Here is a 25,380-nt window from a genome sequence, read left to right on the forward strand (position 1 = left end):
TATTTGAGAATTCTAAATACAAGGCTGATGTTTCGTAATATTTTCTTTCAAAATTATCTATTTCTGTTGTATCAGATTCCTCACCTTGTAAAGTTTCTATGTCTATTTGAACTTCCATATAATCATCTAATAGTTTTTCTAAATTTTTATATCTAGATTTTATTTCATACAGCTTTTGTTGGTTGTTTATATCGCTGATGAATGTATAATGGCGCGTGAGAATGCCTTTTAGTGCTGTGCGTTTATCAAGTAATTTCTTTAAATCGGCCATATTTTTTTATTAATTGGTTATTATCGTATTGTATGTATTGTATATATAATGTAGGTTACTTACGATTGTGTGATCTATTGATCAAAGGTTTGTTGTTGGGATTGTTTTATTCTTCTGTTGATATTTTTTTAATTATTATTTATCCAATTACGTAGGCTATCGAAGGACCACTTATTTATTTTATTTATTTACACTTTATTGCACCAAGTAAAAAGAGAAATAACAAATACAGTAAATATTAATGAGAAGTGATACAAAAGGCGGTCTTATCGCTAAGCAATCTCTTCCAGACAACCTTTGGGTAGAGGACATTAAGAAAAAGACAAAGATTATTATTTATGTTTGTAAAATATGATGATCCTTATTATCATATATGTTATTATCTTTATTATTATTATTTATTATATTATATTGTAAATAAAATTACCGTCTGTTGACATGAAGTATATTATGTATTTTTTGTTCTATTTCAATTGTTTTTAAATATTCTTTTTTATAAAAAAACTACAATTGTCAAAGTATATAAAAAGGTTAATTTTGAACAGAGGCTTTAATTATTTAAAAAAAATTAATCACAAAAATTAAGCTCACATGTAATTTATCTTTTGATTATAATTAAAAATAAATATTAAACATTTTTTTCCAAACAGTTTTTGCTTCGATTTTTTTATTTGTAATTTAGAATCATAACACTAGATGGCGCTTTACAATTTCTGTATCGCGCTATCGTTGCTTTGTATTGAAATGTATTAGTATTATCTTAGAATTTTGCCAGTTCAAAAAAGGGTGTTTGCCTCTTCGATGGCACACGCACCGGCAACGGTGCGTGGGGTATGGTTATCAAGACATACTCAACATATTATTTTTTGATCAGAGAGGCAGTTGGCTATCCTTATGTACCGGCGCCTCCTATAATTTTCACATATCACTATCAAGTTTAGACTTCAATATTTTAGAATTAACAGGTCTTTTGTGAGAATGGATGTTAAGTGTTATATAAAGATATTTTGGATCCATCTTTTAATAAATTTAAAATTGTTTGTAAGAAATACTTATTAGAAACAACAGATAACTTGAATGACAAACATGCATTGTGTTAGTCGATCATGCTTGGGCTAAATGACCATGTTATTTTAGATATACTAGATTTAAATAAATGTATTTTTTTTAATGAATGATAATGGAATGGTCACCCTGGGTGCGCTTTCGGTATGCGCTGGCAGGGCACCAGTGAGGCATGAGAGGTGAGAATGAAGGCAGGTCAGTTAGCCCATCGTGATAAATTCCCAGGGGGAACCGCGTGGAGGTCGACCTGATAGGGTATATAGCTAGTATTGAAGCTGGTAAATCCCCATTACTAATAATCCCTTTACCTCTATACGTAATGTTAATAGAGATGTAATACATTGTAATTGTCAATTTTCAGCGTTTCTTATAGATTATTTAAAAAGTTCTCTGCTATCGAATTATATTTTTTTTATAATCTTCATTGAAAATTCGAATTTCGGTCTTAAAAATGTATTTGAAAAATGTTTAAATAAAATATGAAGTAGGTAGTCGAGATTCGTTCCGGATTTGAAGCTGAGAGTGTGTTGTTATTATTATGAAGAGAGCGTAGCATGTTTTGGCATATTTAAAATATTCTTTAATCACTCCTTTTAATCTTTAAAGTCAACTTATTAGATACCAATCACTCTAGCTTTATGCCACCACACAGTATTTGTCGGCCATTACCAGAATTCAATGAAATGTCAATATAAAATATATATATACGAGGTTTGTCCGGAAAGTACGTATAAAAGTTTTTTAAAAATTTTATTTTACAATTATTCAGGTAAATCAATTTTATCCCCTTCAAAGTACTCCCCCTGTGACATAATGCACTTGTGCCAACGCCGTTTCCACTGTGAGAAGGCTCCTTGAAAGTCCTCTGGTTGTAGGTTTCTCAGCTGCCCCGTCGTAGCTTTTTTTATCTCATTTATGTCCCCCAAATGCCGCCCCCGAAGTACCAATTTGGTTTTTGGGAACAAGAAGAAGTCACACGGGGCCAAATCCGGCGAATAGGGGGGTGTTCGGTCACCGTAATGGAATTTTTACTCAAAAACTCACGGAACGATCTTGGCGCAAATTTTTTTCATTTGAAGTTCGTTTCTTAGAACTTCGTGGACCACGGTTTTGCCCAAATTAAGCTCTTCAGCCACCTGTCTGACCGTTAAACGACGGTCCCCATTAACACAAGTTCGAATTCTTTCCACGTTTTCGTCGGAATGTGAAGTGGAAGGACGTCCTGAACGTGGGTCATCTTGAACGCTTTCTCGGCCCTCTCTGAATCTTTTTAGCCACTTGTGGACGGTTGGTTCCTTCACAGCATCATCCCCATAAACTGTTCTGAGATCGGCAAAAATTTCACGGCCATTCTTGCCGAGTTTCGAGAGAAACTTGATTACGACGCGCTGCTCTTCAACGGAAGCGGGCTCCATGCCGACGGGGTTTCGTTAAGAGGTAACTTCACAGATGGCGTGACAAGCCAGTTCGCACCGCACGGCGGTCAGACCAGAACTGAAGCATTGTTAGGGACATAAGGAAGGGGTCCTGCGCTTACCTGGCCTCCCCACTCCTCTTTCTCGCATTCCAGAACACTTTTATACGAACTTTCCGGACAGACCTCGTATATATATATATAATTTTTATCTAAGTGTGTCAAAAAAATTTTTGTCATAGATTGATATGCAATATATTTTAGGATTATTGTTTTATTTGCCATATGATATTTTCGAAATACTGCACTTTGTCTCACTGTATTATTTATTTTTTATGAAGTATTTTTTTTTTTATACAACTTAGAATGGCAAACAAGCTGATGGCTCACCTGATGTAAAGTGGTAACCGTCGCCTACAGACATACGCAGTACCATGGACATAACAGAGTATACTGTTTCGCCCATGATACCTTCCATGCATCGCCATTCCTGAGGACTCAGGTGTTTTTCCTCTGTACCCTGTAAATTCACGCCATATCCCACCCTTCAAACCGAAACACAGCCATGCAAACACAACTGCTTCACGGTTGAAACACAAATGGGACAGAGGTACCCAACCAATCGACTTTTGTACAAAGTCTCCCTCTGGTGAAAGAAGATCTCTCCCTCTGGTGAAGACACATGTGAAAGTAGCTTAAGGAATTTTGTTTCCTGCTTGTATTATGAATATTTTATATTGACTTCCATTTCAGATACAAATTCTCTGGAGAGGAAACCGTCGAATACAGATCAGCCAAGTGCGAGCGTTGCGGACAATGAGCAGGAAAGTGAGGGGAAAACCGAAAGACATAGGTAGTGGTAATACTTTTATTTTTTTATGCAACTTAGAATGGCAAACCAACTGACGGCTCACCTGATGGAAAGTGGTAACCGTCGCCTATAGACATGAGCAGTAACATGGACATAACAGAGTATACTGTGCCGTCCATGATAGCATTCATGATTAGAATAACCTGTTCTTAAATATTACTTGAAGTGACAATAAGTATATAGTGACAATAAACATATAGTGACAATGAACATATAGTGACAATAAGTATATATTTTTGACAGTAATACTATTTCTGAACCGATTTTTAGTTTTCTTTCTGCGATCGATAGAGTATAGTAATGTGTTGGTTGAAATCAAATGAAATATTATATATAGCTTAGTAACTACTTGCTCTGTGGTATGTAGGTGTATTGCTTGTTGCGAAGAAAAATCTATAAAAACGTGATTATATCTTTCTCAGTATGCGTCTATAAATCGCTTCGTTCTTTATCTCTTTCACACTCTCTCCCTCAGTCAGTCATAAATAAAGCGACTTTAAATGTAAACGCACAGATATACGGTTTTTAGTAATATTTTAATAATAATATATTCTTTATTGTGCACCATAGAGATGTATACAAGAAGTATTTATACAGAATGTGCATATACAAAAGGCGGCCTTATCGCTAAAAGTAATCTCTTACAGACAACCTGGCATAAAGAATGGATAAGTAAAGAGAGAACGGTAGATGGCACAAGTAAGACACAGTAAATACAAAAAAATAACCAAACAAAATACATAATATTCTAAATATAATTTACATAAAAATGAGATTACAATACATATGTTAAACATACGTATATAATATAAATAAGTTTTACGAGGTACGCTTCTGCCTATCCCTCGACCATAAAGTTCTCTTAGACGCCTCTTACGACACCTATGAGAAAAATGCCGGAAGCACATGACAGATGAATTGCTTATTAGAACATATTTACAAGACAGAAGTATATGAACTTATAATTCTCCTATATGAAATTATAATTACATTTTTATATAATGTTTAGCCAAGACAAGAACTTAATAAACGAAGCCGAAATCACGATCGAACCTGTGGACCAACTGGTCAAGAGTCCGGTGAAGAAACATGGAAGGCACTCATCCATGGATCTGGCAGCCAACGGTAACACTTCCATCACGCAACTGCTGGAGAAATGCGTAGCGGACAGCACGGAAACTCCTCAGCCAAGTGAAGAGAAGGAGGCGAAAGAGGAAGTCAAAGATGGTGAGTTGGTTTAGTTATTGGTATATGTTCAGAGAGCAAGCCACACATTATTTTTTATGTGACTTAGAATGACAAACAAGCTTACCTTTTTTATGCGACTTAGAATGGCAAACAAGCTTACTTTTTATGCGACTTAGAATGGCAAACAAGCTTACCTTTTTATGCGACTTAGAATGGCAAACAAGCTTACTTTTTATGCGACTTAGAATGGCAAACAAGCTTACTTTTTATGCGACTTAGAATGGCAAACAAGCTTACCTTTTTATGCGACTTAGAGTGACAAACAAGCTTACCTTTTTATACGACTTAGAATGGCAAACAAGCTTACTTTTTATGCGACTTAGAGTGACAAACAAGCTTACCTTTTTATACGACTTAGAATGGCAAACAAGCTTACTTTTTATGCGACTTAGAATGACAGCCAACCTTACTTTTTTGCTTAACAAACAAGCTGACGACCCACCTGAAGGAAAGTGGCAACTGTAGTCTATAGACTAGAGAGCATAGCTCTATGTACATCAAACATAGACTAATAAAATTGTCAATTTAACTTTTGTACAGTCTCTCACCAGAGGGAAACTTTGTACAAAAGTCGATTGCTTGGGGACCTCTGTCCCATTCGTGTTTCTACCATGAAGCAGTTATGTTTGCATGGCTGTTTCGGTTTGAAGGGTGGGATATGACGTGAATTTACAGGGTACAGAGAAATAACAACTGAGTCCTCAGGAATGGCAACGCATGGGGGGTATCATGGGTGAAACAGTATGTGTGTGTATTGCTATGTCCATGGTACTGCTCATGTCTATAGGCGACGGTTACCACTTTCCATCAGGTGGGCCGTCAGATTGTTTGCCATTCTGTCGTATATAAAAAAAAAAGTCTATGTACGATTTACAAGTATCAAAACTGTCAAATAAAATTATCCAAATTTCTCTAAGCTGCTAATAGACACGAACAGTACCATGGTCATAACAGAGTATACTGTGTCACCTATGATACCGTTCATAGTAATAAAGATACTTTATATGAACTACTCCATCTGGGAATAGTTTCAAACATACTTTACGTAATTATTGCAGCGGAAGTCCCAGAGCCTGAGGAGACACCTAGCAGCCAACAGGAGACAACCCCTCAACCAGCCGAGTCTGGTGATCAGAAGTTGGAGGAGTACGTGAACCACCGCGGCATCAGGTTCACGCCGCAAGAGGAGCCGCCGCTCCTGCAGCCGTACGGGCTGGTCTGCGTTCGTGAACTCTTCAGGTATATTTTTTTTTATAATACAGTAACTTTTTTGGCCACTGCCTCGTACGCGTTGATTTCAGAAGTAGAAAACATTATGAAATAGACTTTGTTCAAAATTAACCTTTTTATATATTGACAATTGTAGTTTTTTATAAAAAAAGAATATTTATAAACAATTGAAAAAGAACAAAAATAAAATACATATAATACTTGAAGTCAACAGACGGTAATTTTATTTACAATTAATATAAATAATAAATAATACCTATATACAACAAGAACCAGCACATTTTACAAACAGACTTCTTCTAGATGGCAGATAGATAATAAAAATGAGCTCCCTGCCGAGGTTTTCTTAATTTATTACATTAATTTTGGTGAAAAACAAATTGATGAAAAACTTATGAAAACAACTGTAAGTTAATTTCAACTTTATGTTAATAAAAATCTCTTTCCTTTACTGCTTGCTCACGTGCTATTATCCACAGGTTCCTCATATCCCTGTGCAACCCGCTGGACGCGCAGAATACGTCGGCCATGGTCCACCTGGGGCTGTGCCTGGTCGGCACCGCTCTCGAAGTGGGCGCCGACCAGATAGCCAACTATCCCTCCCTTTTGTACCTAGTCAAGGATCCGCTCTGCAGAAACCTGCTGAGTGTAAGTATTGAAGTTAACATGTGAATAGATAATAAAAAGTTTATATGTATGAATTGAAACATAATTATCCAATAAAAAAATTCTTTATTGCACCACTTAAAGAATAAATATATATTAAAAACAAATATTATATATGTATATTACAAAGATAAATATATATTCTACTTATGAAGTACAAAAGACAGTCTTATCGCTAAAGCAATTTTTTTCAGACAACCTTTGGATAAATTGGATCATTATAATAAGATGAATAAGTGTTAATATAAGAACTGAATCCAGTTTACAAAACAAAACAAAAAACAGAAAATTTGTATGATTTTTTATTTTTTATAAGAGAGATTTTCAATTTGTTTGCATTATTATTAATTTTTAAATTTTTTTTTTTTTATATAACTTAGAATGGCAAACTAGCTGACGGCCCACCTGATGGAAAGTGATGAAAAGTAACCATCGCCTATAGACATGTGCAGTACCATGAACATAACAGAGTATACTGTTTCGCCCATGATACCCCCCATGCGTTGCCATTCCTGAGGACTCGGGTGTTATTCCTCTGTACCCAGTAAATTCACGCCATATTCCACCCTTCAAACCGAAACACAGCCATGCAAACACAACTGCTTCACGGTAGAAACACGAATGGGACAGAGGTACCCAAGCAAACGACTTTGAATATTAAAATTAATAAAGTAGCAATAGGGAGATCATATGTTTTGCTTCAATTTTGCAATACAGCAACGTTTAGGGTACAAATTTAATTAATAAAAAAAAAATTAAAAATTAAATAAATTAATAAAATGTAAAAGTAAATTTTGTGTGTTTAAATTGATTATTAAGATTTTTTTTGTCATTGTCATTAATAGAGTTTATTCCTCTATTGATCCTGAATTTATTTTATCATCTATAGGGTCATTTATAAGGCTTAATCTTTTTTTATTATTCAGCATCCAATATTTGTCAAGATAAAACTATTTACAAAACGAAATTCAATGTAACTATGTTATATTTTTTACAGTTACTAGACACAGAGAGAATTTCAATATTCGCTCTCGACCTACAAGTCTCTTTCCTTCTCTTCGAAGCGCTCCGTTTCCATCTGAAATTCCAAATGGAGGCGTTCTTCAAAAAAATTATCGAAATCATATCGACAGACACCACAAAAGCTATATACGAGCTGAAGGAAATCCACCATTTAGCTTTGGAAAGTCTGGCCCAAATGTTTAGAATACCTGGACTGTGCGCTGAATTGTATTTAAACTACGACTGTGACATTTATTGTATGAATGTATTTGAGGAAATAACGAAATTGTTATCGAAAAATGTGGTGTCGTCGACGGCTTATAACATACATACGTTGTCTCTCGAAGCGTTGCTGACCATAATAGAGGCAATAGAGATCGGAAGCCAGGCGAAAGACGAGTGCGAGAGCGAGACGCAGATACAGATTCTTGAGGAGGAGAAAGAGAAGAAGTACGGGCGAGGAGGCCACGTGTCACTAGAGCTGGGGGGAATGGACGAGTCGGCTGGCAGCGAATACGCCGCCCACGATATCAGCGAATACTTTGTGGGGGGCAGGATGGGTCGACACAAGCCTTATACAGATCTGCCCACGGAGGCCGAGTTGGATAACATTAGGAATTTGAAGAAGGTGAGATTTCTTTATAATTTTTTTTTCAAGAAGTGCGACCAAGGAATTTGTATTTATGTGAATTGCTACACAAGTTGACTGCCCATCTGATGGAACGTGAGAACTGTCGCCTATAGACATAAGCAATACTGTGGACATAACAGAGTATACTGTTTCGCCCATGATACCCCTCATGCGTTGCCACATTAAAATACTATAAATACTTTTTTTTTTATACAACGTAGAATGGCAAACAAGCTGACGGCCCACCTGATGGAAAGTGGTAATCGTCGCCTATAGACATGAGCGGTGCCATGGACATAACAGAGTATACTGTTTCGCCCATGATACCCCCCATGCGTTGCCATTCCTGAGGACTCAGATATTATTCCTCTGTACCCTGTAAATTCACGCCTTATCCCACCCTTCATATCGAAACACGAGCCATGCAAACAACTGCTTCACGGTAGAAACACGAATGGTACAGACGCACCCAAGCAATCGACTTTTGTACAAAGTATCCCTTTGGTGACATTTACATTAAATAAGTATTTATTTAATTGTATAAATAAGGAATTAAGAATCAAAGGTTTATTACATAACATTATGGAACTCCTCCATCCAGTGGGTGACACAAGGCACTGAGCTGTTCAACCAGAAGCCGGAGCGCGGCATCGAGTTCCTGCAGGAGCACGGCGTACTCAAGACGCCGCTCGACCCGCGGGAGGTCGCGCTCTTCCTCAGGGAGAACCCCGATTTGGACAAGAAGATGATTGGTGAGTCGCTAATTGATACATCTTGGATCTTCATCATATCAGCTTTTAACTGGCCATTGCTGTACATTAGCATCCTTGGAGGGTTTCGCCAGTAGTTGCCACGCTTAGTTGGCGGATTGGCAACCGCATCCAGCACGCTAGATCGTAGTCGGTTATCTGTTTGTCCAAGGTCATGGCCACGACTGACACCCCTAGTATGCACACTTTATTATAAATGTACTTTTTTTTAATGGATGATAATGGAATGGTAACCCCGCCTGCGCTAACGGTATACACTATCGGGTCACCAATGAGGGATGATAGGTGAGGATGAAAAGATAGGTCAGTTAGTTCATCGTGGTGAATACACTTGGAATTCAGTAAAATGGTTTCCAGGGGGGGGAACATGTGGAGGTCCATCTGGTTGGGTATATTGCTAGCAATGGGGCTCTTAGTCTCCATTAATAACAATCCCCCGGAATATAAGCCGTGATTGTTTGTGCACCCAGGCGAGTACATCTGTAAGCGGTCGTCGCGCGGCGAGGCCGAGGCCGGCGAGGGTGGCGAGGCCGGCGAGGCCGAGGCGGAGGCGGCGCCGAGCGTGCTGGGCGCGTTCGCGGACAGCTTCGACTACACCGGCCTGCGCATCGACCAGGCGCTGCGGCTCTACCTCGAGACCTTCCGCCTGCCCGGCGAGGCGCCGCTCATCTTCCTCGTCATGGAGCGCTTCGCCGACCGCTGGCATGTGAGTCGCTCGCCTGCTGCTGCACACCCACAGTAGTGGCCTTACATTATGTACTCGTAGTGTAGTGACTCCATAGAAATGCTTCGAGAAAAACAGCTCTTTTTCATAAATTTTTTCGTGATAAATAGTTATGAGCGATTCCTTTATAATTTCTATATTTTGTCGTATAAATTTAATGCATCTTTTTAATGCGTAAATATTTATTTTATTTATTAAATAATACGTCAAGATGCATTTTGTACGTATATATATATATATATATATATATATATATATATATATATATATATATATATATATATATATATATATATATATATATATATAGGATACTGATAAAAAAAACAAGTCAGCTAATTTGAAAATTAGGTTATAAAATGTTGACCCGTTTTTGAGGCTCGATGCTCTGTTTATATAATCTAAGTTAGTAGTTTATATGTTTTTTTTTACACTGTTCTAGAGTATTCAATTATATAAACGCTTTTAATAATAATTAATTACTATATATTTATTGTCCCCCCAATGGGGAGGTCTATGTTCAGCAGTGGACACTTAACGGATATCATGATATTTACCTACAGAGCACAAACGGCGAGCCATTCGCGAACACGGACGCGGCGTTTCGTCTCGCGTACGCGGTGATCATGCTCAACATGGACCAGCACAACCACAACGCGAAGAAACTCAACGTGCCCATGACCGTCGACGACTTCGTGAAGAACCTCAGGGGGTGCAACGGCTCCGGCGACTTCGACCAGGCCATGCTGGAGGCGATCTTTCACTCCATAAAGTGAGTCGGTCGTTATGATATTTTATTTATTGTTTTAAAGTCGCTTTCAAGGTAGAGAATTTGCTGTTTTATTTATCACACTTTGAATCTCACACCAGAGGGAGACTTTGTACAAAAGTCGATTGCTTGGGTACCTCTGTCCCATTCGTGTTTCAACCGTGAAGGAATTGTGTTTGCATGGCTGTGTTTCGATTTGAAGGGTGGGATATGGCGTGAATTTACTAGGTACAGAGGGATAACACCTGAGTCCTCAGGAATGGCAATGCATGGGGGGTATCATGGGCGAAACAGTATACTCTGTTATGTCCATGATACTGCTCTTGTCTATAGGCGACGGTTACCACTTTCCATCAGGTGGGCTGTCAGCTTGTTTGTCATTCTAAGTTGTATATAAAAAAAATGAATTTGTTTATATTTTTTAATTTCAGTTTTTTTTTTTTGCTTTGATAAATTGATAGTTCACCTGATAGAAAATAATGTTATGTAAACAAAAATAGTATGAAATTCACAAAATTATAATATTATTAATAGTAGACTAATACATTGCCATTGAACAAGTTCTTATTCACATCCTTAAGAATAGATATGTTTTAACTTAGATTAGGTTTTGTTAAGAATTGTAGCTTTAATAAATTTCGCCTGGCAACAATATCGTAAAAAAAAGTCTTGTCTGTTGTTATCGAATGCGTCGGTAGAAAGTGCGTTCGTTGTCGTCGTTCCCGTTTTCGAATATTATCGCGCGCGTGCATATATTGCCGCGAATATCGTACAAATTAATATATATCGTTTCGTATCGCTTTTAATTATATCACACATAACCAAGAGGCTGATTGAGAGGAGGGCATTGCACTGCTGGTCGGTTCAAGGCGGTGGATAGGTAACCCGGATCTGAGGGTAAGTTCGAACGAGCCAGAAGTACTGGGAAGCCTGAAGCCAGAACCGAATCCTGCTAACTACAAAGCTTCAATTCAGTGGTCTCCACCTTCATTATTCTCTTGTGTTCATTATTTACCTACCATCATCGTAGTAACTACATACAGTCTATTGATAACCGTTGCCGGACGATTAATTTAAATTTGTAACATTTTATTAACAGGTTAACAGGTTTATTACAAAAACAATTAGAAAATACAATTAAAATACATTAGGATAAGGTATAAATTGAACTATGGACATACAGGTATAAAAGGCGGTCCTATTTCTGGGGCAATTTCTTACAGACAACCTTTGGTAAATGGAGGACAGAATAAATTGGGATAGAATAGAAATAATATAATTTAGATTGTTTTTCGCATGTAATTGTTGCATTGATGCTTGTAACTCTGTTGATACGCGGGTGGGTGTAAGTGGATCCGCATGGGGGCGTATCGCCTTATATTGGTGCGTAGTGTAGCGTGTCAGCGTTAACAAGTCTTAAGTCTAACTATTTATTGTATACCCAGTACTGTAGTTTTTATCATTTTTCATCCTAATCTAATATATAAAATTCTCGTGTCGCGGTGTTTGTTACCAAACTCCTCCGAAACGGCTTTACCGATATTTATGAATGTTTGTGTGCATATTGGGCAGGTCTGAGAATCGGCCAACATCTATTTTTCATACCCCTCAATGATAACAGTGACCCACCTCTAAATATTTTATTTTATGACATTTTTTTTTTATTTTTATTTTATTATGACTTAGCATTGAAAAACACATACAAATTCGATCAATCCCTGTCTTTTAATCGCGATTTTTATATGTCGCAATAGGGTTACAAGATGGCAATTGAATATAATAATTGCAGTAGGATAAATTTTCATGTATAGTTCTCGAAATAATGTATATGTTAAAACAACGTTTGCCGAGTCAGCTAGTAGTTATATAAAATATGAATACGCGTGTCGTGTCGGCCTTTAATTGAGGCAGAATTTTATAATACCCATTTATAGTAACCATATTATCGTTTAAGTAAATATAAATGTATGGTATGTTGGTTGGCCTTAAATAAATAAATAAACGATCGGCGGTGGTCGTGGGCAGGAACGAGGAGATGGTGATGCCGGCGGAGCGCGTGGGGCCGGTGCGCGAGGCGTACCTGTGGCGCGTGCTGCAGCGGCGCGGCGCCGCCGCCGGCCGCTACACGGCGGCGCCGCGCCGCCACCACCACCACGCGCGCCTCTTCGCCGTCGCCTGCCCGCCCACCGTACGTACCTCGCCCGCTCGCTCCGTACCTCGTCCGGCTCCTGCAGGACCAAATTGAAGCATTCGTATCTGTGATCAACTTACTAGTTGATCATAGATAGGAGTTATTTCCGTTTGTTTTTTTTATCAATGGAATGAAATGTCTTTATTTGCATTAAATAGTTAACGTTATTAACAGAAACTACGTAGTATTAAGTTTGGGACTTATTTAATTGCCTTAGACATTAGATAAATATGTAAATATTATTACATATTAAAAATTTAATTTATATTATATCGTTATATGCAAGGTCACTTGTATAATTTATATTTAGAATAATAATAAAGAAAAATAGTAAATAATAATTAAAATGTCAATTAAATGTATAACAAAGAACATAACAAAATTATGAATTAAGAAAACGTCAATTAAAGGGGTTAAATAATTGAAATGACAGAAATACTATATAAGATATTTCTTAGTATTATAAAAGAGTTTGTTTTGACATTTAATCGGTTAAATAATATGATAAAATGATAAAGAAGAAAGTGGGATGTGTGAAACAGAAATAATTGTGTAGGTGAGCGCGCTGTCGGCGGCGTTCGAGCGCGCGCCGCCGCCGCCGGCGGGCGAGGCGGCGGCGGCGGCGGCGGCGGCGGGGGAGGCGGCGGGCGGCGGTGGCGGCGGCGGGGAGGAGGGCGCGGCGCTGGCGGCGCTGCGCGGGCTGCAGCGCTGCGCGGCGCTGCAGGCGCGGCTGCCGTGCGACACGCTCACGCTCGACACGCTGCTGCTCACGCTCTGCAAGTTCTCCGGCCTGCTCGCGCACCACCACGCCTCCTACGTCGCCATAGGTCACCGCGCGCCTCGCCATATACACCTTGCATAAACATACCTCATTTCAATTCATTCTAATTAAATTGAAAGAGACTCCTTTGCATTTAGAAGCAGCGAGTCTACCATGAAATGAAATTCCGAAATTTTGGACTCAGTTTCGTGTTTTTGTTTATACTAAAATCGGACCAATAAATGCAGTTTAGCATTTCATTCGTCATACATCTTATCATAAAAATTCAAAGAAATAATATTTTAACATTTTAAATATTTCCAAACGGCATGTATTATGTAATTTTAACATCAAATTTCTTTTTCGTTTGGCTTCGAAATTTCGGAAAATATTTCATGGTAGGCCCCTTAAATCTCCAAATAATGAAAAGGCTTCATTAAGAAGGTGAGATGGGAAAAGTGAGACGAAGGCCCCCAGAGAGACATAATTGAAAACTAATTATTTAAAAAAAAAAGACAATTATTTCTGGCTGAAACAATAAAATATTTTAATTCCATTTAGTTTCTAAAAATGTCTATGGAGCCCTATTAAATATCACTATCACCAAGGGCCCATTTATTGGTATCGTTTGTCCCCCTTGATGAAGCGTATTTCCATTAGCGACGGTCAGTGTAGTGCAGCGTGTGTTTGCGGTGCAGGCGTGTCGCTGGGCCAGTCCGCGAAGGCGCAGCTGGCGCTGCAGCGCGCGTGCGCGGTGGCGGCGCGGCACGCCGACTGCGTGCGCAGCGCGTGGCGCCACCTGCTCGACATCCTCGCCGCGCTCTACGTCGCGCGCCTGCTGCCCAAGGTTACACCTGCACCTTCACTACTTCAACCACAACCACAACCATAACCACATATCTAATATATAAAATTCTCGTGTCGCGGTGTTTGTTACCGAACTCCTCCGAAACGGCATTACCGATTTTTATGAAACTTTATGTGCACATCGGGTAAGTCTGAGAATCGGCCAACATCTATTTCTCATACTCCTGTCTGATAAAGGTGACCCACCTCTAAATATTTTGTTTTTTTATCAAAATTTACTATTTTTATTTTATTATGGTTTAGCATTGGAAAAATACTTACAACCTAAAATTTTTACCCTTTTACGATCAACCCCTGTATCTAAATCGCGATTGTTATAAGCCGAAATAGGGTTGCAAGATGGCAATCGAATAATTGTGGTACGATAAATTTTCATGTATCATTCTAGAAATAATATATATGGTAAAACAACGTTTGCCGAGACAGCCAGTCGCTCTATAAAAAAAAAAAAAAACATTCAATCCTAAACGCACTTACACGCACGCCCATGCACAAACACACACGCAACCGCGCGTGCACACAGTGATCTCATTTTAATAGATGGGAGTAATATATAATTATATTGATAAATCGAGGTTCTATATACCTACTATTGTTACAATAATAAATATATTATATATTTATTATTGTAACAATAGTAGGTATATAGAGCTGTTTTTATTGTGTTATATATTCAATTTTTTTTTTACTGAGTATTATTTAGTTTATCTTTAATTGTACGGTTATTACCCTTATACATTCTACAGTTTTCTTTCAGCTTCTCAAAGGTTGACTGTAAGAGATCCCTTTATGGGATAAGTCCGCCATTGTATACTAAATCATTTACTAGTATTTAATCTGAGTTATGTACAATAAAGATTTTTACAATTACAATATTAAGTGTCGGTTATTCAATATATAAGATCGAAATAAATATAGATATCTTACTAGTATGGGCGATTTCAAAATGTGTAATGACTTTTCTGGTATTAATGTTCAGAAGAACCCAACATATAGATATCGGAACGATACCGATATTACCCATGCCTGAATGTTAATTCGTTTGTGTTGTACGGCAGTGCATGGTGGAAGTGGAGGATTATTTAGCGCCAGGCGGCCGCGTGGCGCTGATCCGCGCGACGCCGCGTGGATCGGACACCGGTCTGTTGTCCAGCATTTATTCGTACATTGCGCTCGGGGAGACAGGTACGTTACATATCATACTTATGCGAGGAGGGTGGCTACCTGGCCCAATTCCGATTTGCTGTACAATAAATTAAATAGAATTGTTAAAATTTCTCAGATGTATAATAAAAAGCTAGCACACTTTTATTTATATCATTAAATAAAAATTAGAATTTCTACTTCTGGCGTCGTGTTACATTTATTTTTATATTAGATTATTCAACACGACACTACTATGGCGATTACATTTTTGTTATCGCTAGATGGCGCTATATAATAAAAATTATCCAAGTTTATAGCACCAGGACATGAAAATAGACATGAAATAGGATGACTTTTTAGTTACAATACCATTCTTTATTATTATTTATCGACAGGCATACGAGCTCCAACGCCACACGAAAAAGCCCTAATAGAAATTGCCACAGAATGCGTCGCCAAATGTAACCTGCCTAGTCTACTAGTAACGGAGACGAAGTTCCTACAAGTAGAGAGCTTACAGGTACACAAATTACATGACATGTCTTTATTTTAAGTATAACATACATATGATGTTTTATAATATAACATAGCACAGCATATAATAGTGTCATTTTACACATTTCATATATTCCTCCCACACTCCACCAAAATTTTGTCACCAGGAACTTATTCGAGCCATGATAGCGGTGGGAACACCACCAGATCCAGAAAGTCTACAGATGAATCCACAGCTGGAAGAGATCACTATCTTCTTCCTAGAGTTATTGGGGCAGACACTTATACAAAATAGGTTAGTTTTACTGTATATCTTTAAATTCAAATTTGGAAGATCTATCTATCATTTTATTGTAAAGTTTGAAGCTCTTCTTTTATATTTTATCATTAACTAATGATTAAAGATCTTGAGATACCATTTTAATTTTCGACTTCTCTATGGTTCGTCTGCAAACCGTCGTGGTTAATTTCGGATGAATTTGTCACGAAGTGCTAACTAATCTGACCTCGTTTTTACTTATTATTCTTTAATAATCTGCAAGTCAAAATCAATAATCCAGACGCTGTTAGCATTCCTGTAACTAACTGTAAAGCTCACCCAGTTAATGAAATAAATAAATGAATTTAATTTTCATTCATAAAAAAAGCGCAACACGGCGGAAAGCTCTCTTTTCCATAAAAATACATGAATAAAAGTGATGTACGTGCAGGGATCGTTTACAAGCGACATGGGAGGAGGCGAGCGCGCACATTACGCGCGTGGTGTTGTGGGCGGCGACCGCGGCGGGCGGCGGCGGGGGAGGCGGGGGAGGCGAGGCGCTGCGGCGCGCGGTGACGGCGCTGCTGCGGACGGCGGCGCGGCTCATGCGCTGCGATCAAGCCGCTGCGCCCGCGCTGCACCACCTGCGCATACTCTTCCAGCTGCCCTACAAGCTCTTCTACCACCAGGCCGAAGTCGTATGTGTCGCTTTTATTGTACGCTGCTTAACTTATTGTCATATACTTTTCCATCGTTGTTTTTATGTAATATTTCTTAAATTGTTGTTTTTCCTAAGCATTGGAAAAGTAAACAATACGACGTATCACCACTCCTTTGCATTATGAGAATGTCACAAAAACAACCAGGAAGAAAGCATCAATGTAAAGAATGAAAACTTGTACCAAGTCACCCGGGCTAAATGGCTTGAATATGAATATTAAACCTGTGAAATAATAATATAATTAAATAGTAGTATATTATGTACGGACATAAACTCTTTATAACCGGTTATTAATAGACTTTTAAAACAAGTTCAAATGTACATACACAATTGTAAATAAATTTTCCATCTTCTGTATTATTTCTTATTTCTATTAGTGATTACAAATATGATAGCAAGGTTAGTTCATACACAGATATCTTGCGGCCTGTACGAGCTAGTGAAAACGTCGGCTCAGAACGTACACAGCGCGGCGGACTGGGATGTGGTGTTTGCACTGTTGTGTGCAGCCGGTGCCGGCGCTTGGCCGCGGGATGCTTCCACCTCGCTCAGCTCTGGTAATGGTTAATCGTTTTTCATTATTTCACACTAAAATCTTTAACTCTCCACTATTGAACATAGGCTTTTCCCTACAGGTGGGGGGGGGGGGGTAGTTATTACCCCAGTTAGGTATCAGTTATGTATTAAGAAGAACAATGCTTCCCATCCTTCGATCATTATGCTCCCTTAGTCGCCTCTAGAATATAGAAATAGAAATAGAGGAGTGGTTATTTCTGCCTAAACCATACGCCAAGAACTTTCCATAATTCAATTTCAAATTTACATAATGTACAATTGACTTCAAATTCTGTATTCTGCTACATGCCTCACTTGAGAAATCTATTTTAAAATATACCTTAATAGGTCTCAGAATTATTCTGGTCATACAGTCATATCATCTAAGTAGGTCCGAGAACTGTGCCTTGTAGTACACCACAAGTCCGAGAATTGTTCCCATTTGATACATCTTACTTGAACTCGAGAAATACTTATGATTCTTACGACTAGGTATAAATAGATTATTCTTTAAACACCAGTATATTAATAACAGAATATTTGTGCAGCATCAAGTCGCTCTGAAGATTCCGAAGACGAGAGTGAGAGGCGCCCGACGAGCATGTCCTCAGAGAGCGAATTGTCGCACTCGCCACAGACGCAGGGATGGATTCTAGTAAGTATATTGACAGATGATCTGTCATTTCGTTGACGTAACGCCGGGAACATGCGCCCGACATCTGTTAGGTCGGTGGTATGTCGGTCTCCGCTCGACGCAAAATCGGCACGCTGTTTGTATTGCACGTTGTCTTGTGTGACGCGCGACACTCGGCGGATGGTCAGCGCTGACTGCTCGCGTTTTGTCTCGATAGAACTGTATCGCGTGGTCTGTATTCAGGTGAAGAACGAGCCGGCGCTGGAGTGCGAGTCGCTGGAGGGCGAAGTCCGGCTGCGCGCGTGCAGCGGCGCGGCGCTGGCGCGGTGCTGCGAGGCGCTGGCGCTGGTGGTGCGCGACGTGGCGCACGTGACGCCGTACAACTGCCGCGCCGCCGTGCGCGCCGTGCGCCTGCTCGCCGCCGCCGCCGCCCGCGCCGGTACCCACCACTGCTCTCTCCTCACTGTACACTGCACTGTACACTGTACACTGTACACTGTACACTGTACACTGTACGCTGGCGCTGGTGGTGCGCGACGTGGCGCACGTGACGCCGTACAACTGCCGCGCCGCCGTGCGCGCCGTGCGCCTGCTCGCCGCCGCCGCCGCCCGCGCCGGTACCCACCACTGCTCTCTCCTCACTGTACACTGCACTGTACACTGTACACTGTACACTGTACACTGTACACTGTACGCTGGCGCTGGTGGTGCGCGACGTGGCGCACGTGACGCCGTACAACTGCCGCGCCGCCGTGCGCGCCGTGCGCCTGCTCGCCGCCGCCGCCGCCCGCGCCGGTACCCACCACTGCTCTCTCCTCACTGTACACTGCACTGTACACTGTACACTGTACACTGTACGCTGGCGCTGGTGGTGCGCGACGTGGCGCACGTGACGCCGTACAACTGCCGCGCCGCCGTGCGCGCCGTGTGCCTGCTCGCCGCCGCCGCCGCCCGCGCCGGTACCCACCACTGCTCTCTCCTCACTGTACACTGCTGTACACTGTACACTGTACGCTGGCGCTGGTGGTGCGCGACGTGGCGCACTGCCGCGCCGCCGTGCACGCCGTGCGCCTGCTCGCCGCCGCCGCCGCCCGCGCCGGTACCCACCACTGCTCTCTCCTCACTGTACACTGCACTGTACACTGTACACTGTACACTGTACACTGTACACTGTACGCTGGCGCTGGTGGTGCGCGACGTGGCGCACGTGACGCCGTACAACTGCCGCGCCGCCGTGCGCGCCGTGCGCCTGCTCGCCGCCGCCGCCGCCCGCGCCGGTACCCACCACTGCTCTCTCCTCACTGTACACTGCACTGTACACTGTACACTGTACACTGTACACTGTACACTGTACGCTGGCGCTGGTGGTGCGCGACGTGGCGCACGTGACGCCGTACAACTGCCGCGCCGCCGTGCGCGCCGTGCGCCTGCTCGCCGCCGCCGCCGCCCGCGCCGGTACCCACCACTGCTCTCTCCTCACTGTACACTGCACTGTACACTGTACACTGTACACTGTACACTGTACACTGTACGCTGGCGCTGGTGGTGCGCGACGTGGCGCACGTGACGCCGTACAACTGCCGCGCCGCCGTGCGCGCCGTGCGCCTGCTCGCCGCCGCCGCCGCCCGCGCCGGTACCCACCACTGCTCTCTCCTCACTGTATACTGCACTGTACACTGTACACTGTACGCTGGCGCTGGTGGTGCGCGACGTGGCGCACGTGACGCCGTACAACTGCCGCGCCGCCGTGCGCGCCGTGCGCCTGCTCGCCGCCGCCGCCGCCCGCGCCGGTACCCACCACTGCTCTCTCCTCACTGTATACTGCACTGTACACTGTACACTGTACGCTGGCGCTGGTGGTGCGCGACGTGGCGCACGTGACGCCGTACAACTGCCGCGCCGCCGTGCGCGCCGTGCGCCTGCTCGCCGCCGCCGCCGCCCGCGCCGGTACCCACCACTGCTCTCTCCTCACACTGTACACTGTACACTGTACACTGTACGCTGGCGCTGGTGGTGCGCGACGTGGCGCACGTGACGCCGTACAACTGCCGCGCCGCCGTGCGCGCCGTGCGCCTGCTCGCCGCCGCCGCCGCCCGCGCCGGTACCCACCACTGCTCTCTCCTCACTGTACACTGCACTGTACACTGTACACTGTACACTGTACACTGTACACTGTACGCTGGCGCTGGTGGTGCGCGACGTGGCGCACGTGACGCCGTACAACTGCCGCGCCGCCGTGCGCGCCGTGCGCCTGCTCGCCGCCGCCGCCGCCCGCGCCGGTACCCACCACTGCTCTCTCCTCACTGTACACTGCACTGTACACTGTACACTGTACACTGTACACTGTACACTGTACGCTGGCGCTGGTGGTGCGCGACGTGGCGCACGTGACGCCGTACAACTGCCGCGCCGCCGTGCGCGCCGTGCGCCTGCTCGCCGCCGCCGCCGCCCGCGCCGGTACCCACCACTGCTCTCTCCTCACTGTACACTGCACTGAACACTGTACACTGTACACTGTACACTGTACGCTGGCGCTGGTGGTGCGCGACGTGGCGCACGTGACGCCGTACAACTGCCGCGCCGCCGTGCGCGCCGGTACCCACCACGCTCTCTCGCCGCTGTACACTGTACGCTGGCGCTGGTGGTGCGCGCCGTCGCCGTGACGCCGTACAACTGCCGCGCCGCCGTGCGCGCCGCCTGCTCGCCGCCGCCGCCGCCCGCGCCGGTACCCACCACTGCTCTCTCCTCACTGTACACTCTCTCCTCACGCTGGCGCTGGTGTACGTGGCGCACGTGTACACTGTACACTGTACACTGTACGCTGGCGCTGGTGGTGCGCGACGTGGCGCACGTGACGCCGTACAACTGCCGCGCCGCCGTGCGCGCCGTGCGCCTGCTCGCCGCCGCCGCCGCCCGCGCCGGTACCCACCACTGCTCTCTCCTCACTGTACACTGCACTGTACACTGTACACTGTACACTGTACACTGTACACTGTACGCTGGCGCTGGTGGTGCGCGACGTGGCGCACGTGACGCCGTACAACTGCCGCGCCGCCGTGCGCGCCGTGCGCCTGCTCGCCGCCGCCGCCGCCCGCGCCGGTACCCACCACTGCTCTCTCCTCACTGTACACTGCACTGTACACTGTACACTGTACACTGTACACTGTACACTGTACGCTGGCGCTGGTGGTGCGCGACGTGGCGCACGTGACGCCGTACAACTGCCGCGCCGCCGTGCGCGCCGTGCGCCTGCTCGCCGCCGCCGCCGCCCGCGCCGGTACCCACCACTGCTCTCTCCTCACTGTACACTGCACTGTACACTGTACACTGTACACTGTACACTGTACACTGTACGCTGGCGCTGGTGGTGCGCGACGTGGCGCACGTGACGCCGTACAACTGCCGCGCCGCCGTGCGCGCCGTGCGCCTGCTCGCCGCCGCCGCCGCCCGCGCCGGTACCCACCACTGCTCTCTCCTCACTGTACACTGCACTGTACACTGTACACTGTACGCTGGTGTGCTCAACTATATTATGTCATTTATGGTGGTCACAAATATACGTGTCCATATATGTCATACTTGTCTTTCAGTTGGGGCCATTCCAAACGTTCTAAATCAAACAGACCTTTTTCGCTTCCTCTAGGTAAAAAAACCAAGTCACGAGACGGCAGAAAACAAAGGCCTAGTTCGGCGAAACGGCGCTACGATGACTCCAGCGACGAAGAACTCGACACGCTTGATCAATACCATTTAGTTAGCATACAGGTTAGTTCCACTATTGTTTTTAAATATTTAATGCAATTAACCATTACAAAGTTATTGCGATATCTCTGCCTATGATTCCGACATAGAAAGGGTCACCACTTGTTTTCCCATGGGTGTCATAAGAGGCGACTAAAGAAAGTTGTTAGTGGAGAGATGAGCAATAGTGTCCCTCTTAAAACATCACCAAAAGCCTAACTGTGGTTGTCAACCCGCCTGCCAAGTATGGCAACTACTGATAAAACCCTCCTCATGAGGGAGGTTTATGTTTATCAATGGACAATTAACGACTGATATGATGATGATGAATATATTATAGGATGATTAATGGTTTCTAGAAACTAACATTTTTTTTATTTAGTATGTGACAATGCTATTCTAAAATTCTCCGTGTAATTTTTGCTCTCAATTTTGCAATATTCGCTTCAACAATCACCGACAACTCTCCAGCGAGCTGTCCAAACGGTCCTTCGAGCCGGATAAGAAATGGCCACTTTTCATCAATTTTTTTTCATGCAATAATGTTTTAGCTGCTGGACCTAATGCACACGCTTCATAGTCGCACCGCCCAGATCTTCAAGTGGTGGCGTGATGAAGCCGACCAAGGACAAGGTATTGTGCACAATTACAGAGTACAGAGGCATAACACCTTAGTGATAATGCATAATAAATCTTTATTAACAAATTAGTTTTTTTGCCAGCTATTTCGTACGTTGTAGATTTCAGAAGTAAGAAAATTAATGAAATAGCCAGAACAAACATGCAGATGGACAAATTTTCAATAAAATATTGTTCTGGACTCTATTGATCCAATTAAGACCCTTCATATAAATCTTTATTAAATATATTAGAAAGATAGTGGGATACATCGTTACACATTTTGTCCCAATTTGTAACTGGTACCATTTACCATTAGGTGATCTATCCTTTTTTGCCATTTAAGGTTGCATATAAATATTCCGCATTTTGGGTAATTTACAACCTTTACAACAGACTTTAAAAAGAGTAAGGATTTCAATTTGTTTTTTTTTTTATTTATATAGGTGCGGAGGAATACGATCTGTGGGAGGTAGCGTGGATGCCACTCTTACAAGGCATCGCGGAGTTCTGTACTGACAGACGGAAACAGGTAAGGGATCTTGTTTTTAGACGACTTCAAAAAAGGACTAGGTTCAGAATTAAATTGTAATTTTTTTATCTTTAACAAATTTTAGAACTTCATTAATTATAAACCGAATTGGAATTTTTTTTTTATCTGAAAGGATATATTTTCTGTTTAGTCCAATAGAAATTTTATCATAATTGGTTTCGTAGTTTGGTGTTTAAATTAAAATAATCGATTCATGGTATGCTTAATTTAACGTCGTGTGGTCCCAGCATAGAATAGGCCAATATAGCAAAGGAAGGCCTTTCCCGTGGGTGTCGTAAGAGGTGACTAACGGAGGGCGAGGGATGGGCAGCAGCGTCTCTCATAAAACATCTCTAAAAACTTAACTGCGGTTGTTAACCCGCCTGCCAAGCGTGGCAACTACTGGCAAACTCCCCTTATGAGGAAGGCTCATGTCCAACAGTGGACAGTTAATGGCTGAAACAATAATGCTTAATTTAGTTTTGTTGCAGTTGAAGTTGTTACCGTGGTCGATGATCGGCCTGAGGCATATTTCCCCTTGACTGAGGGCTAGGGACTGAGTGAGGCTTTCAGCTACGCGCAAAGACATCTCTGGTCACGGCATATACGCCTTATCTTTGTGGCCAGGCGTTTTTTGAATTATTTTCTAAAAATTTAGAAAAAAATTATGTGGTACTAGCCTAAACTTTTGAAGGCATCCGGTAAAGAGTAACGCGAGTAAGGTCGTGATTCGATGGCGGTGCAGGTGGCGAACAGCGCGATCGCGTACCTGCAGCGCGCGCTGCTGGTGCCGGGGCTGGCGGGGCTGGCGGCGGGCGGCTGGGAGGCGTGCTTCCAGCGCGTGCTGTTCCCGCTGCTCGAGCGCCTGCTGCGCCGCCCGCCGCCCGCCGCGCCGCTGCTGCCCGCGCGCGCCAACACCATCATGTGCAAGGTACGCCCGCGATCCCCTGCACGTGCTGCCCGCCTCTCGCGCAACAATCTTCACAACTTCTTTACAGTATTATTAAAAAACTCTGCAGCTTTTCTATATTTAAAAGATTCTAAATTTAATGTCACGCGTGTTCGATATTCAAATTGATAATTAAAATTTTTTTCAGCCCAATTTCCCGCCACAAACTCTACATTTAATTAACTATAACATTCCAAATTTAATTTTATATTGAATATCGTACATGTTCGGTATTCAAATCAGTAATTCGAAAATAAAATCTTAATTATATAGATAGGGCATTGTGTGTAAAAATACATGCCAATATTTAGTCAGTTTGCCATTTGGCTAACTAAATTTGACTCATGTATATTTTAAATCAAAACAAAACGTGCCATTTTTTATATTACATGTACATTACATTTTTTTATAGTACATGTAACAAATAAATGCATATCTCGGCCGCGCATATCATACGTCGTAAATATTATATCGTGTGTCGTCGTCTGCCGTGGCGGCAGGTGTTCCTGCAGCACCTGGCGGCGCTGAGCGCGCGCGCGTCGTTCGCGGCGCTGTGGGCGCGCGTGCTGGAGCTGCAGCGCGCGCTGCTGGCGCCGCCCGCGCACGACGCGCTCACCGAGGCCGCGCTCGAGGCGCTCAAGAACATGCTGCTCGTCATGGACTCCGTCAAGGTCACTAGCTCACTACTCACTACTCACTACTCACTACTCACTACTCACTCGCACACCTACTCGTTCGCGGCGCTGTGGGCGCGCGTGCTGGAGCTGCAGCGCGCGCTGCTGGCGCCGCCCGCGCACGACGCGCTCACCGAGGCCGCGCTCGAGGCGCTCAAGAACATGCTGCTCGTCATGGACTCCGTCAAGGTCACTAGCTCACTACTCACTACTCACTACTCACTACTCACTACTCACTCGCACACCTACTCGTTCGCGGCGCTGTGGGCGCGCGTGCTGGAGCTGCAGCGCGCGCTGCTGGCGCCGCCCGCGCACGACGCGCTCACCGAGGCCGCGCTCGAGGCGCTCAAGAACATGCTGCTCGTCATGGACTCCGTCAAGGTCACTAGCTCACTACTCACTACTCACTACTCACTACTCACTACTCACTCGCACACCTACTCGTTCGCGGCGCTGTGGGCGCGCGTGCTGGAGCTGCAGCGCGCGCTGCTGGCGCCGCCCGCGCACGACGCGCTCACCGAGGCCGCGCTCGAGGCGCTCAAGAACATGCTGCTCGTCATGGACTCCGTCAAGGTCA

General features: G+C 43.5%; 1 protein-coding gene and 1 non-coding gene across 2 annotated transcripts in view; both read left to right on the top strand.

Annotated features, from left to right (window-relative positions):
* Positions 1 to 25,380, top strand: part of LOC113516258 (Golgi-specific brefeldin A-resistance guanine nucleotide exchange factor 1) — a 39,424-nt gene that overhangs the window by 6,628 nt on the left and 7,416 nt on the right. The window contains exons 5-27 of the mRNA XM_052895208.1: positions 3,504 to 3,603; positions 4,631 to 4,848; positions 5,928 to 6,108; positions 6,579 to 6,747; positions 7,763 to 8,395; positions 9,000 to 9,150; positions 9,639 to 9,874; positions 10,456 to 10,664; positions 12,687 to 12,849; positions 13,409 to 13,679; positions 14,311 to 14,459; positions 15,538 to 15,664; positions 16,021 to 16,145; positions 16,288 to 16,415; positions 16,831 to 17,077; positions 17,516 to 17,657; positions 18,204 to 18,310; positions 18,533 to 18,728; positions 21,933 to 22,054; positions 22,582 to 22,663; positions 23,095 to 23,180; positions 23,926 to 24,111; positions 24,630 to 25,376. Coding sequence (XP_052751168.1) covers positions 3,504 to 3,603; positions 4,631 to 4,848; positions 5,928 to 6,108; positions 6,579 to 6,747; positions 7,763 to 8,395; positions 9,000 to 9,150; positions 9,639 to 9,874; positions 10,456 to 10,664; positions 12,687 to 12,849; positions 13,409 to 13,679; positions 14,311 to 14,459; positions 15,538 to 15,664; positions 16,021 to 16,145; positions 16,288 to 16,415; positions 16,831 to 17,077; positions 17,516 to 17,657; positions 18,204 to 18,310; positions 18,533 to 18,728; positions 21,933 to 22,054; positions 22,582 to 22,663; positions 23,095 to 23,180; positions 23,926 to 24,111; positions 24,630 to 25,376 — 4,775 coding nt within the window. The remainder of the gene's footprint in view (positions 1 to 3,503; positions 3,604 to 4,630; positions 4,849 to 5,927; positions 6,109 to 6,578; positions 6,748 to 7,762; positions 8,396 to 8,999; positions 9,151 to 9,638; positions 9,875 to 10,455; positions 10,665 to 12,686; positions 12,850 to 13,408; positions 13,680 to 14,310; positions 14,460 to 15,537; positions 15,665 to 16,020; positions 16,146 to 16,287; positions 16,416 to 16,830; positions 17,078 to 17,515; positions 17,658 to 18,203; positions 18,311 to 18,532; positions 18,729 to 21,932; positions 22,055 to 22,581; positions 22,664 to 23,094; positions 23,181 to 23,925; positions 24,112 to 24,629; positions 25,377 to 25,380) is intronic.
* Positions 1,051 to 1,181, top strand: LOC113516316 (U11 spliceosomal RNA). The gene has a single exon (XR_003402233.1). It is a non-coding gene; the product is annotated as a U11 spliceosomal RNA (small nuclear RNA).

Source organism: Galleria mellonella, unplaced genomic scaffold (assembly GCF_026898425.1).
Source record: "Galleria mellonella isolate WM207_F2 unplaced genomic scaffold, CSIRO_AGI_GalMel_v1 utg266, whole genome shotgun sequence".
Lineage (NCBI taxonomy): Eukaryota > Metazoa > Arthropoda > Insecta > Lepidoptera > Pyralidae > Galleria > Galleria mellonella.